General features: G+C 39.8%; 1 protein-coding gene across 8 annotated transcripts in view; it reads left to right on the top strand.

The window, feature by feature from the left end:
* CNOT4 (CCR4-NOT transcription complex subunit 4) overlaps positions 1-14600 on the top strand; it is a 135990-nt gene that overhangs the window by 59228 nt on the left and 62162 nt on the right. For all 8 annotated transcript variants that reach the window (XM_002711994.6, XM_008258152.5, XM_008258151.5 and 5 more), the window contains one exon: positions 8757-8954. In XM_002711994.6, coding sequence (XP_002712040.1) covers positions 8757-8954 — 198 coding nt within the window. The remainder of the gene's footprint in view (positions 1-8756; positions 8955-14600) is intronic.

Genomic DNA, 14600 nt, shown 5'->3' with positions numbered 1-14600 from the left:
ATTTTATTTGAAAGGCAGAGTTAGAGAGAGAGAAAGATCTTCCATCCACTGGTTCACTCCCCAAATGACGCAATGGCCAGAAATGGGTTAGACAGAAGCCAGGAGCTTCTTGCAGATCTCCCAAGTGAGTGCAGGGGCCCAAGCACTTGTGCCTTTTTCCTCTGCTTTCCTAGGTGCATTAGCAGGGAGCTGGATCAGAAGTAGAGCAGCCAGGAATTGAACCGGCACTCATATGGGGTGTTGGTGACCTGCTATGCCACTGTGCCAGCCTTGAAGGTGGTGACTTTCAAAGTCACCTGAGTCTGTAAGGTTGCTAATTTGATTGGCTTTCTGAAGTTTTTTTCTTTCTGTCTTTTGGATTGTTGTAAAGTAATGTCAATAATACAAACCCATGTATTAAACTGTCCATTCTAGGGGCCAGCGCCATGGCTCACTTGGCTAATCCTCCGCCTGTTGCACCAGCATCCCATATGGGCACCGGGTTCTAGTCCCGGCTGCTCCTCTTCCAGTCCAGCTCTCTGCTGCGGCCCGGGAGTGCAGTGGAGGATGGCCCAAGTGCTTGGGCCCTGCACCCGCATGGGAGACCTGGAAAATTTATATTCATGAGTCACCATATAGACAAGTAGAAAAGTTGAGAACAATGGTAAAATTTTGAACTGAGCAACTGGAGGTAAAGAATTATCATTAACTGAAATGGATAAGACTACAACAAGAGTAGGTTTCTTGAGAATAGGAACTCAGTTTTAAAAATGTTAAGTTTGAGAATCCTTTTAGAAATCTAAATGGAAATAATGAGCAGACAGGTAAATATTCACATCTGGATATCAGGTTTTGATTGAGTATGGAGATAATATATTTGGGAGTCATCAGTGTATATAGGGTTGCTACTCATAAAAACACGAGATGATACAAGATCATGAGTGAGAGTAAATAGAAAAATCAGAGATTGTCTAAGGATGTGCACCAAGCTTCTCCAATATTTGTAAGAAAATATAAATCTGATTACAGCATCAACAAACTTAGGTCTCCAGGTTAAAAGTCTTTGGGTGGAGCAGTTATTCATAAGGCCAGGAGTTTTGCTTTCTTGTTAATGTCACCACATCTCTAGAAACTGCTCCTTGATATCTTAGTCACCAAACCTTCTTGCCTGTAGCTCTCATTGTTGGAGTGGGTCATGGAAAGCACACAGAACAACCAACACAATCTTGCCAGAATGTATGCTGGGGACAGAATTAATAATTATGAAATTATACATTGCAGTAAGGAACCAGGAAGTCTTTGGTTCCTGGAGACTAGCCCCATCGATTGCATTAACGAAGAGAAAGCCACGAGTGTTTCTAGTCCTGGAGAGAGTTATGACGCTCTCATTTACACTCAGCTCAGCCCTGCAGGGGAAGGCCACACTGTGAGGTAGCTAGCTGAAGCAAGCTTCTTGTTTCATTCCATAGGATAAAACTGCCCATTTTGCAGAAATCTTCCTTTGCTTTAATATACTTTGAAAAGCAAAGTTGGACAGATTATAAAAACTAAGAATGTTTAGTGTCTCTGGTTGCTTACTCATGGTCCTAGGCTGTCTGGTTATTTCTCAGACAGCCTTTGTGTGTCCTTCAGGGCAACATTTCTGAGAAAAATACTATTGGAAATAGGGAATGTGAGAATATAGGTGATTAATTGATGTAGCCTCCTATAATATTGACGTGGGAACCAAGAGACTGGACAAGGAATAAGAACTTCAACAGAAATAATGTTTTCATCTTAGAAATAATAGAAGATATCATGTCTGTGAAACAAGAACAGTATATTTTTAAAAAAGAACATTCACTGAACAATAATAGTTAATGAAAATGAAAAATAGCAAAAGTAGTTGAGTCCCTGTGCCTGCGTAGGAGACCCGGAAGAAGCGCCTGGCTCCTGGCTCCTAGCTCCAGATTTGTGCAACTCCAGCCATTGCAGTTTCTCTCTCTCTCTCTCTCTCTCTCTCTCTCTCTCTCTGCCTCTCCTTCCCTCTCTGTGTAACTCTGACTTTCAAATAAATAAAATAAATCTTTAAAAAAATATATCAGAATACTATAGACAAAGAAATTTCCAAAGGAAACATAGGTCACATGTAAAGGATGAGGAATCAAAATCATTTCAGACTTCTCAACAATAATACTTGAAGCTAGAAGATGCTTCTGGAGGAGATTACTTTTCATCCTAGGATCCCATATCTGCTCAGCTGTTAAATGTAAAGATACCCAGGAAGATGTGTTCAGGCCTGAGAGGTTTCAAACATTTTGTTTTTAACCTTGCATGCATTCTTTATCAGGAATTCTTTCACAAACGTGAAAGAATGAATACCTGAGATAAAGGAGACAAGTGATCTAACACAGGAGAGATTCATGGGATGATGGGGAAGATGATAGCATCCATCATCAGAAAGTTCCAAATTAGATTTCTATAAAAAGATGAAATTGAAAGGATAGTTGATGACTCAGAAAAGTGAAGTATTTTATAAAAACGTGGTACAATTGGAAGAAATTTACTGGTTGAATTAGTAATATGTTAACACTTAAAGATATAACCGGAAAAAGCATAATTATTGACTTTATGAGAAACTAAAAGTTGTACAGAAAAGAAATAATATGGCTATTCTTTTTTTTTTTTTTTTTTTTGACAGGCAGAGTGGACAGTGAGAGAGAGAGACAGAGAGAAAGGTCTTCCTTTGCCGTTGGTTCACCCTCCAATGGCCGCCGCGGCCGGCGCGCTGCGGCCGGCGCACCGCGCTGATCCGATGGCAGGAGCCAGGAGCCAGGTGCTTTTCCTGGTCTCCCATGGGGTGCAGGGCCCAAGCACCTGGGCCATCCTCCACTGCACTCCCTGGCCACAGCAGAGAGCTGGCCTGGAAGAGGGGCAACCGGGACAGAATCCGGCGCCCCGACCGGGACTAGAACCCGGTGTGCCGGCGCCGCTAGGCGGAGGATTAGCCTAGTGAGCCGCGGCGCCGGCCCATAATATGGCTATTCTGTTGCTGCAGTATTATTGTACAAAAGACTATGCCTTTACTTTTGAGTAGATTTGGAATCTTTCTTGAAAAATCACTTTCTCATGACTATGTCATTCCATTTCTAGCATTTGAATTCTGTCTGTTGATGATGATGTCTGTATTTACGCCAATACCATACTTACTTGATTACTTTAAGTTTTGAAATGTGGTATGACAAGTTTTTCTGCATTGTTACTCTTTGTAGACTGTATTTTGGATGGTGTAAGTTCTCTTAGGATTTGTGCATAAATCATTATGTCAGTCTCTACAAAAAGCATAGTGGGATTTTGATTGAATTGTCATAAATATACAAATCATTTTGTAGAAAAATGGCATCTTAAAAACAATGAGTTCCCTCGTTCACATGCATAGTGTGGTAATATCTAAAATTGAAAAAGGAAAAGATAGTAATACAATGAAAAGTTTCAAGTTTCTAAATTTTCTTCAGCAGTGTTTTATAATTTTTAGTGTATAAGGTAGTACAGCATATTTCCGTAAGTATTTTAGAGTTTTGAGCTGTGGTACATGATATTGTTTTGAAATATCATCTTCTGCTGTGCATTTGCCATTTTACAGAGCATTGCTATCATACAGTTTTGTATTTTGACCATGTATACTGAGCATTGGTTAATAGATGTTAGAATTTTCTGCAAAGATGATTATGCCTTTTTTTTTTAAAGATTTATTTTATTTCTTTGAAAGAGTTAGAGAGAAGTCTTCCATCCACTGGTTCACTCCCCAAATGACCTCAACAGCCAGAGTTGAGCTGATCTGAAGCCAGGAGCTTCTTCCAGGTTTCTTACATGGGTACAGGAGCCCAAGACCTGGGCCATCTTCTACTGCTTTTCAGGCCATAGCAGAGAGATGGATTGGAAGTGGAGCATCTGGGACTGGAACCAGCGCCCATATGGGATGCTGGTGCTTCAGGCCAGTGCGTTAACCCACAGTGCCACAGCACTGGCCCCACAATCATTTTTAGTAGTGGTATTACAACTTTTGTGAATTTCATTCTCATTTTCAGCAGTTATTCCAGTTAGATATCTTCATCTCCCACCTATCAACCTCCCTTCCTCATTGCATTAAGTCAGTTTGTAGACTTTTAAAAAATATTTGAGTTTGTATAGTAGGTATATATGACCATGGGCTTGTGTGTGGGTGTGTGTGTGTGTGGGGGGACTGTTACGGAATACTTGCTTTCCCAGATTTCTAATGAAAGCTTTTGGGTAAATTAAGTTGAAAAAGCCTTTGATTATGTGTTTGCTGTGGGTGGTTAGGTTAACTTAGCATATTTATTCTTCCTAATAATAGATACAACTTCACAAATACATTAAGATGAAAATGGTAGTATTTTAACTTTCTTTAAGTTGCTGGAATAAACTAGATTTGGAAGGTAACTAATAATGAAATAATTTGTTTCATTGTTATGTTTATATCTTTTGTATTACATAACAGTTGTGTTTCAACAAAATTGACTGAAGCCTAAGATATATGTATTTCCATAGGAAAAAAATGAAATGACAGAAAAAAGACAGTGAGAAAGTGATAACAGTATAACCCATTATTATACACCATAGTATGTCAGTGATATGATTAATAAGAGTTGATATTGCAGTCCCACTTTTTCCTGTCACCTCTATACATTTGTTTTAGGTTTTTGCATACTCTGCTTCATGTTTAAAAATGATTTCACAGTGTCATAGGATAGTAACAAATAAAAGAATCTTTTGAGTGTCAAATCTCTGGTTTTCAGAAGAATCTGAATCCCAGCAAAGTTACTTCAATTTGTCTTTGTAATGAAGAACCAGTTTTTGCTTTATTGAGTGCTGATAGAGTCCTATTATTGCATGCCTAGTATTCTCCTTGTATCCTGTGATTTGTTACACTAATAAATATTCTGTGAAGAGTTCACTGATAATGTACTTGAATGTTGTGGCAACATCAAATTATTACTTATTCTCAATTTTTGTACTTATGGATTGGTAAAATGCAGAGCATAGACCACACTTTGAAACAAAACTAGGAGCAGGCAGTGATAGACTGAGATTTGAAGAAGATAAGTAATAGAGGTTCAGGAAAGTGAGTAGAGAATAGAGAAAATTTGGAGAGGAATCATTGAGAAAAGCTTAAATGAGGAAGATTGTATAGCTGATGTATTGAACTTTAATAGATTTTTTTTTTTTTTTTGGACAGGCAGAGTGGACAGTGAGAGAGAGAGAAAGAGAGAGAAAGGTCTTTAATAGATCTTTAACCATTTGTTTCCTTAAAATGTAAGAAATAGTTTCTAATCCCAAAATATAGGAGTTTTAGTTTTCTGGAAAATTAGCATGGCTAAATTTCTGATTCTAAAGTATAGCTTGGTGTTCTTTTAGCAAGTATTTATAGTGCCATACTAACTTTATATTTGTTCCTGGAGAAAATCCTTAGGATCATGCAAAAGAGATGTTATTGTTCTATATTCCTCCTATTCACAAGTAGGTTAGAATATGCCAAATAGGACCAATTAGCTAGCTATATGATTCAGATTTCTTAGTTTGGCAAAATAATGGTATAGATATTTATAGCCTACAGGACTGTTATGAGTTATGTCTGAGTCTTTTTTCTCTATCCAGCTATAGTTCTTTGATATGGTGAGGTTTATAAAGTTTTCTGTAAAAATAGTAAGTTAAGCTGGAAGTTGCCATGAAAGGGAAACAACAAAGTTTTTTGAGACCTTGAGGTTTGAGACCTAGACATTGAGAAATATGAGGGGAAATTTCACTTTCTTGGTTGCTGTCAGCACTAGGCTGGTTATATTCTCAAGTTAGAGAGTTTTGGCTTTATTTTTTATTGATTCCAATATGTAAAGAAATGGATGCAGAATATGGTAAACCCATATCAAGTTTTGGGCTGCTAGATAGTCTCTCTAGCTTTCTTTGCCCTCTTTTTTTTTTGGTGTGTGTGTGTGTGTGTGTGTTTTGCCTGTCATGGATATATCTGATAGGCACAATTTCCCAGCCAATTATGATTTCCATTCCTGAGCTCTTCATGTCCAGTTTTATATGTTTTTGGATTTACTGTGCCCTATTGTCCTTTATTATTATTGATTAATTATAATAATAACTGGCTTTTTGAATGCTTATGTGCAGGACACTAGTGGGAAGGATAAAAACCTACAACAGTGAAATTGAGAGTATTTTTGGGGGGTTACTATGTGCCAGTAACAAAAATAATGGCTTTATAAAATTTTTTTATAAAAGTAGGCATTTTTTAAAGATTTATTTATTTATTTGAAAAGCAGAGTTATAGAGGGAAAGATCTCCTCTCCTCTGATACACTCTCCAAATGGCTGCAACAGCTGCAGCTGGGCCAGGCTGAAGTCTGAAGCCAGGAGCTTCTTCTGGGTCTCCCATGTGGGTGCAGGGGCCCAAGGTCTTGGGCCATCTTCCACTGATTTCCCAGGTGCATTAGAAGAGAGCTGGTTCATGGCCGGTGCCGTGGCTCAGTAGGCTAATCCTCCGCCTTGTGGTGCTGGCACACCGGGTTCTAGTCCCGGTCGGGGCACTGGATTCTGTCCTGGTTGCCCCTCTTCCAGGCCAGCTCTCTGCTGTGGCCCAGGAGTGCAGTGGAGGATGGCCCAAGTGCTTGGGCCCTGCACCCCATGGGAGACCAGGAGAAGCACCTGGCTCCTGCCATCGGATCAGCGCGGTGCGCCGGCTGCAGCGTGCTGGCCGCGGCGGCCATTGGAGGGTGAACCAATGGCAAAGGAAGACCTTTCTCTCTCTGTCTCTCTCTCTCACTGTCCACTCTGCCTGTAAAAAAAAAAAAAAAAAAAAAATTGGAAAAAAAAAAAAAAAAGAGAGAGCTGGTTCAGAAATGGAGCAGCCGGGTCTCAAACTGGTTGTCCAATGAGATGCTGCACCGTCCATATGAGATGCTGGCATGGCAGGCGGAGGCTTAACACTGACCCCTACTTTTTCTTATACTAACCTTTGTTGTTGCGTTCTTTTTATATATGGGGATACTTGAGTGTAGGGCTTTATTTATTTTTAAAGATTTATTTCTTTACTTGAAAGTCACAGAGAAAGAAAGGCTGATGCTGAGAGATGGAGCTTGTGTCCACTGGTTCCTGCCCCAAATGGCTGGATGGAGCTGAGCTGATCCAAAGCCAGGAGCTTCTTCCAGGTCTCCCGTGTGGGTGGAGGGGCTCAAGTACTTGGGCCACCCTCCACTGCTGTCCCAGACGCATTAGCAGGGGAGCTGGATCAGAAGTAGAGCAGCCAGGACTTGAACTGGCACCCATATGGGATGCTGGCACTGCAGGAAACAGCTTTACATGCTATGCCACAGCACCAGCCCCTGAAGTGTAGTTTTTAATTTAGTTGCTACGGTGACATGAGTATTAAGTGTAGAAATAATAGTTTCAATATCGTTATTTATTTGCTCATTGGTCTCTCTTAGACTGGAAATGTATTAAGAATAATTGAGGGGCCAGCGCCGTGGAGTACTAGGTTATTCCCCAGCCTGTTGCACCAGTATCACATATGGGCACCGGGTTCTAGTCCCGGTTGCTCCTCTTCCAGTCTAGCTCTCTGCTGTGGCCCAGGAAGGCAGTGGAGGATGGCCCAAGTGCTTGGACCCCTGTACCCGCATAGGAGAAAACACCTGGCTCCTGGCTTCGGATCGGTGCAGTGCTGGCCGTAGCAGCCATTTGGGGGGTGAACTAGTGGAGGGAAGACCTTTCTCTCTCTCTCTCTTTCTCTCCCACTGTCTGTAAATTTGCCTGTCAAATAAATAAATAAAATCTTTAAAAAAAATAATTGAATTTCTTCATTAATCTTACTAGTACATAGTAGGTTGTCATTAACTGTTTGATTCTAACATGTAAAACCATGTTTTGGTGAGAAAACTGAACATAGTTTATCTCTTACATAGCACTTTAAAAGCTTAATCTTCCTGTAAATGGTGTATACTGTATACACAGATGTATACTGTTTGATTTGCTTTGCAATCTTTGTTGTTCAGTTTTAGTGTTAAAAGTCATCTGTGCCAAGCCCTCCAAAACTAAATATTTTTAGAACTATTTTATTGGACATTTTAATTATTATTATATAAAAATATTTTAAGCAGTTAGAACATTCAGAAAAGGGAGAATAGGAGACAACTTCATACTGTGGGAAACGGAATTAAAAAAGATAAGTTTATTTTGATGCAAAATTTTATAATTCATGTGTAGTTTTTTTGATTTGAAAGGCAGAGAGAGAGAGATGCTTCATTAACTTTTTGAAGATCTCTTATGCATAGATTTCAATATTTTTTGTACAAGATAAATATTTATTCATTCAGATGAGGCACAGAGAATATGAGTGCCCACACGTTAGTGAGCTCCTGTTTGATTCAGTCCCCAGATGCTCACAGTAGCCAGTACTGGACCAGGCTCAAACCAGGACTTGGGAATTCAGCCCTCGAATCCTAAGTGAGTGGTAGAGACCCAACCTCTTGAGCCATTACAGTCTGCCACTGTACACAGTATTAGCAGGAAGTTGGAACTGGAAGCGGAGTTGAGTCAGATCTGAGCTTACCGGTATGAGATTGCTCAGTCACCTACCCCCAAACTTGCCTTTTAATTTAACTTTTCATCAACTTTTTGAAGTACCCTTGTAATCACGTACCTGCCATCTAGAATTAGATAATTGTTATTCATGTTTTTTATTTATTTACTTAATGCTAATTTCTTTTTGTTTTATGCTTAAAGCCATATCCAGAAGACCCAGCAGTTTATAAACCACTCTCCCAGGAAGAACTGCAAAGGATAAAGAATGAGAAAAAACAGAAGCAAAATGAGAGAAAACAGAAAATATCAGAGAATCGCAAACATCTGGCTAGTGTGCGTGTTGTACAAAAAAACCTCGTCTTTGTTGTAGGTCTGTCTCAGCGCCTGGCAGACCCAGAGGTAAGTCGTTTTCTGTTTTCTTTGTGAATTTGATTTTTTTTTTTCTGGTTTATTACCTTATGTGGAAATCACAGTTGACCTGCTCAACTGCAGGATTCCTCTGAAAACATTAAACTTTGGGTAAAATTAAGAAAGTACTTTTAATAATTGCTAAGATAATGACCCATTATGGTCTCAAATGTCTTAATCTTTCTTGGCCTCAGTTTCTTCAGTTGTAAAACTTACGGAGTTGAACTGAAATTTCTGAAGTATTTTTTAGTGCTAATAATAGTCTGGATATTGGATAATGATCTATTTCATTGTTAAGGCTGTCATGTGACATGAATATTCTGTTTATTCTTTCCTGTAGCTGTACTTCTATGAGGACCAAGGGTGGAGATTCAGTTACTTGAACCCATGAGACTTCTTGAAGTCTTGTATTTTTTTTATCCTACAAGTAGTAATTCTTGGTTTAACAGATCTACTGCTTTACTGTGTCATCGCTCTTATTCATTCTAAGCCAGTTTTGGAGAAAGAGGGAGAATTTGTTGAAGTGAAATAAAGGACTAAGTTCTTTACAGTTCATTTTGGGCCAGGAGAGATGTTACCTGTTTTGTTCATTACTACTTTTTCTGTCCTTCCACTGCCAGCCTTAGTAATGTTGAGTTTATACTTTGCTTTCTGTATGTGAGTTTGCATCTGCTTATTTTTAGTTTCTAATATATCATGAGGTGCTGAGTAGATTGTTGGGAAGGCAAAGAGTTGCTAATGAACAGCCAGAATGTTTACTCAGTAGGAAAGAGCTCTATTTTGCGGATCTTGTAAAAGTACTTCTTGAGAGGTTTTAAAGTAATGGTACCAGTCTGAGACTTAAGGAGGTAGGAGTCTTCAGATTTGGCTAACTATGCTAAATTCCCCGAAGGAAGAACTTTTAGGGATCTAATATCTATTTTCCAAAAAAATAATTTACAGAAGATAAGAAGTATTTATTGATGAGTATACTATGAGTTAAGTCTATACAGAGCTTCGGATCATCAGAGAGGAAAGTCAGGGACATTACTGAGAAGGATCTATCATGGTAAATATGCATGGAGGAAATTCAAGAATTAAGGACCTTGGTTCAGAGTGGCTGGCAGTAGTAGGTTACGTAATATTCAGAAGACCAGACTCTTTCCAAAGCCAAAGATTTAGATGTAGAGATGTAACAGAAAAAGACTTCTTCAAGAAGAAGTGTGAAGGAGAGAACTCATTTTAGGTTTATGACTCAACTTCAGCAACCAGTTCTTCCGTTTCCTAAGCTAATACTTATTCCCCAAGCAGACAGAATCCCATCTCACCCTCTACCATTTCCTGAACACTGCCATAGTCTCGCACTAACCTTCCTAAGCTAATACTTACTCCCCAAGCAGACAGAATCCCGTCCCACCCTCTACCATTTCCTGAACACTGCCATAGTCTCACACTAACCTTCCTAAGCTAATACTTATTCCCCAAGCAGACAGAATCCCATCTCACCCTCTACCATTTCCTGAACACTGCCATAGTCTCGCACTAACCTTCCCCTTTCAGTCTTTCAGCTCTGCTTATTTTTCTAGCCAAAGGGCACTTCTTTCTCATTTACTACCACTAATCTGTAAAAAAAATTTTTTAAAAACAATTCATCTGAGAGGCAGAAAGAGAGAGAGTGAGAGACACACAAAACTCTTCACTTGCTGGTTCATTGCCCCGATGCTCTCAAGGGCTGGTGGCTCAATCCAGGTCTTCTCTGTGGCAGGAACCCAATTACTTGAGCCATTACTGCTGCTCTTGAGGGTCTGTGTCAGCAAGAAGCTGAAGTAGAGAGCTGGAGCCAGGAGTTGATCTACGTACTCCAGTGTGGGAACCTATCCAGTGGTTTAGCTATTAGACCCAACACGCACTCCACACGAACTTTCTTGATTAAAATCTACTTTTGCTTTTCAGAAACCGCTACTCCAGTGAATTATTTGGACTTTTATCTTGATTTGACAGCTTTTGAGTGTTGACGTACTTGTTTTTGTTAATATATCTTGGGTCTGGTCAGCTGTAGTTATTAGAGGCACAGGGAGCAGCAGCACAAAGGCTGGGTGAAATTAAGCCATAGTGTGGGCGGGCGCTGCGGCTCACTAGGCTAATCCTCCGCCTGCGGCGCCAGCACACTGGGTTCTAGTCCCAGTTGGGGCTCCGGATTCTGTCGCGGTTGCTCCTCTTCCAGGCCAGCTCTCTCCTGTGGCCCGGTAGTGCAGTGGAGGATGGCCCAGGTCCTTGGGCCCTGCATCCCATGGGAGACCAGGAGAAGCACCTGGCTCCTGGCTTCGGATCAGCGCGGCACACTGGTCGCAGCGCGCTGGCCACCGCGGCCATTGCGGGGTGAACCAATGGCAAAGGAAGACCTTTCTGTCTGTCTCTCTCATTGTCCATTCTGCCCGTCAATAATAATAATAATAATAATAATAATAATAATAATAATAAACAAATAAAATAATCAAAAAAAAAAGAAGCCATAGTGTGAATTTGATGTTTGAGTTATAGCTTTCGATTTTTTTTTTTTTTTTTTTTTTTTTGACAGGCAGAGGTAGACAGAGAGAAAGGTCTTACTTCCGTTGGTTCACCCCCCAAATGGCCGCTATGGCCAGTGCGCTACGCCATTCCAAAGCCAGGAGCCAGGTGCTTCCTCCTGGTCTCCCATGCGGGTACAGGGCCCAAGCACTTGGGCCATCTTCCACTGCCTTCCCAGGCCACAGCAGAGAGCTGGACTGGAAGAGGGGCAACCGGGACAGAACCGGCATCCCAACCAGGACTAGAACCCGGGGTGCCGGTGCCGCAGGCAGGGGATTAGCCTAGTGAGGCACAGCACCGGCTGAGTTATAGCTTTCTTACCTTTTCTTTTAAGTCTTTGATTTGCAGAGTTTTTATTACTTCCAAACATTTCTTATTTCCATTTCAAGTAACTATATATTAATCTGAAGAACTGTTAACACAGAAAGAGACGAATCCAGGTGTGACTAATGAGAGAGAGCATTTTATCATGAGTCTGAGAAGACTGCACAAACCTCACAGAATAGTGCCATTAAATATTTTTTTAAAGATTTGTTTATTTATTTATTGAGAGGGAAAGTTAAAGGCAGAGAGAGGGAAGTCTTCGCTCTGCTGGTTCACTCTCTAAATGGCCTCAATGACTGGAGCTATGCCGATCCAAAGCCAGGAGCTTCTTCGAGGATTCCTACGCTGGTGTAAGGGTCCAAGGACTTGGGCCATCTTCTGCTGCTTTTGCAAACTATAGCATAGAGTTGGATTGGAAGTGGAGTAGCCGAGTCTCAAAGAGGCACCTATATGGGATGCTGTCACTGCAGGTGGTGGCTTTACCTGCTATGCCACAGTACTGGCACTGCCATTATCTTTTAATACAGTTTTTCCATGCACTTTTTGAAGATCACTCATATATATATGTATACATATATATATGTATATATATATACACATTACTATTTTTACACTTTCAAGATCATTGTTGCTTGATAAGAAGACAGTGAATTTTCTGAAATGTTGATCTCACTTATTCTCTTGAGACCTTAGGGAAAAAACAGAGATAAATCCTTTTTTTTTTTTTTATAAAATATTACCACTCTAAATTTCTCTAAAATTCTTTTAATTCATTTGTATAACTTTTTTTCTGCTTTAAAAACTTAAAGTTGACTTCATTAGAGTATTCAAAAGTTTCAAATTGTTATTACATCTTTCAAGTCAGAGAAGATCCCTATAATTTACTTATTTTTTTAAAAAAATTATTTACTTATTTGAAAGGTGGTTACAGAGAGGCAGGGACAGAGAGAGAGAGATCTTCCATCCATTGGTTCACTCCTCAGATGGCCACAATGGCTGGAGCTGAGCCAATCCGAAGCTAGAAGCTTCAGGGGCCCAAGGACTTGGACCATCTTCCCCTGCTTTCTCAGGCCATAGCAGAGAGCTGGATCGGAAGTGGAGCAGCCAGGGCTCGAACCAGCACCCACATGGGATACCAGCACTTCAGGCAGTGGCTTTACTTGCTATGTCACAGCGCCAGCCCCTATAATTTACTTATATTTGCTTGATGAACAAGTTGATATTTCAATATTTTCTGATTAACAAAGGCAAGTTTAGGAATAGTTAAAGCTTATTGTGAAAATAAATTTTATATGCCAGAAAACATCATAGCATCATACAAAGATTGCCAAATATATTCATTTATTGGCTGATACAAAAAAATCTGAAAAGATACTGTAATTAGAAGCAATGATTGTATTAGAGATGGTGATGATGATCTACTAAGTCCTCAAAGTTTAGATTTATAAGAATCTAGGTATTCATTCTCCACATTAATTACTGAATATTTTGAGTCCCCTGTGCTGGAAACTTTGATGCTCAGATGCATTAGCTATGAAGCTTGGTGTAGGCTCTTTCCCTTTTTAATTTAACAGACTAATAGGGAAGACAGAATTGGAACGGTTACATTTGTTCTATACATATGTAAAGGGCACTCATAGGATAGTTAGCTGGTATAGTTTGACAAAAAGCTTCCTTGAGGAAAGGAAGATTGCTATAGGCTTGAAAAATTAATGAGGCACTAGTCTGAGAACGGATGACAGTAGTGTCCCAAGTATGTGTGGAAGCCCACGAGAGCATCTTGTTTGAGGAACTAAAGGACTTTAAAGGCATAAACATTTTTTACAAATGAGGAATGAGGCAAAGGATAGTTGAGTGGTCTTAGAATTCCTATTCCAGTGTGGTGTTCTATAATGATGATTGGCTGTTCATCCATTCTTTGATTTATCTACTCATTCTTCTGATTACCAGGTTTTTGCTTTTGTCTTTAGTGTCCATGAATACATAAATGTATTCCCAATGAATATATAGAAGACATTTTAACTATTAAGACACATCACTTAGCTGCTTATAATTTTGCCAGATGGCCTTTCACATTCTAAAACCGGTTTGTTCTGAAGTAAACCCAAGACATTGAGTGTATGGAATATGAGTTGATGTTCAGGGTGCTCTGTCCACACACACACACACCCATCCTTTCTAAAAAACTATTTTTGGTAGTTTTTTAGACAGAATCTGTAGTGTTGAATTTAACATGAAGTTTACATTATTTTAATTTCTTTTGTCTAGGTAGCCTATTCAACTACTAGCCATTTGTTAGTACTATCAGGCCACCAGTATTACATAACCATATAATTCTTTATATTCAATGTTAAGCCAGTTTTTCAGTAAGCATTTTTTGAATACCTGTAATGTGCTGGGGCCTTGTCTAAGACACTGAACAAACTCTGATAAATGAGATGGCTTATTTGTGAAAGAACAGTACAGTATGAGAAATATTGTGTGCTGTGTAGCCGCAGAGGATAGCAGTTGACCTTGGAGGGGAGGTACAAGGTATGCTGTCCTCTGCTGTCTTTGGGGTAAAATGCTTCTGGCACAGTAACTTTTGGATGGGAAAAACCTCCATCTGCAAGTGAAATTGTTTGGCTGGAAGATTAGAGTGCAGTGGTGAGAGATAGCATATCATGAAAGGTTTTTTAACCATTGCTAAGGAGAGTGGGAGGTTGATCTATGTCCTTTAAAACAATGACATGCCCAGATTAGGCTGTGAAAATACCTTTCTGACTG

Source organism: Oryctolagus cuniculus, chromosome 3 (assembly GCF_051225735.1).
Source record: "Oryctolagus cuniculus isolate XC-2025 breed Fujian yellow rabbit chromosome 3, ASM5122573v1, whole genome shotgun sequence".
Taxonomy (NCBI): domain Eukaryota; kingdom Metazoa; phylum Chordata; class Mammalia; order Lagomorpha; family Leporidae; genus Oryctolagus; species Oryctolagus cuniculus.
The sequence above is the reverse complement of the archived record's forward strand: the minus strand, read 5'-3'. Positions and strand labels throughout refer to the sequence as shown.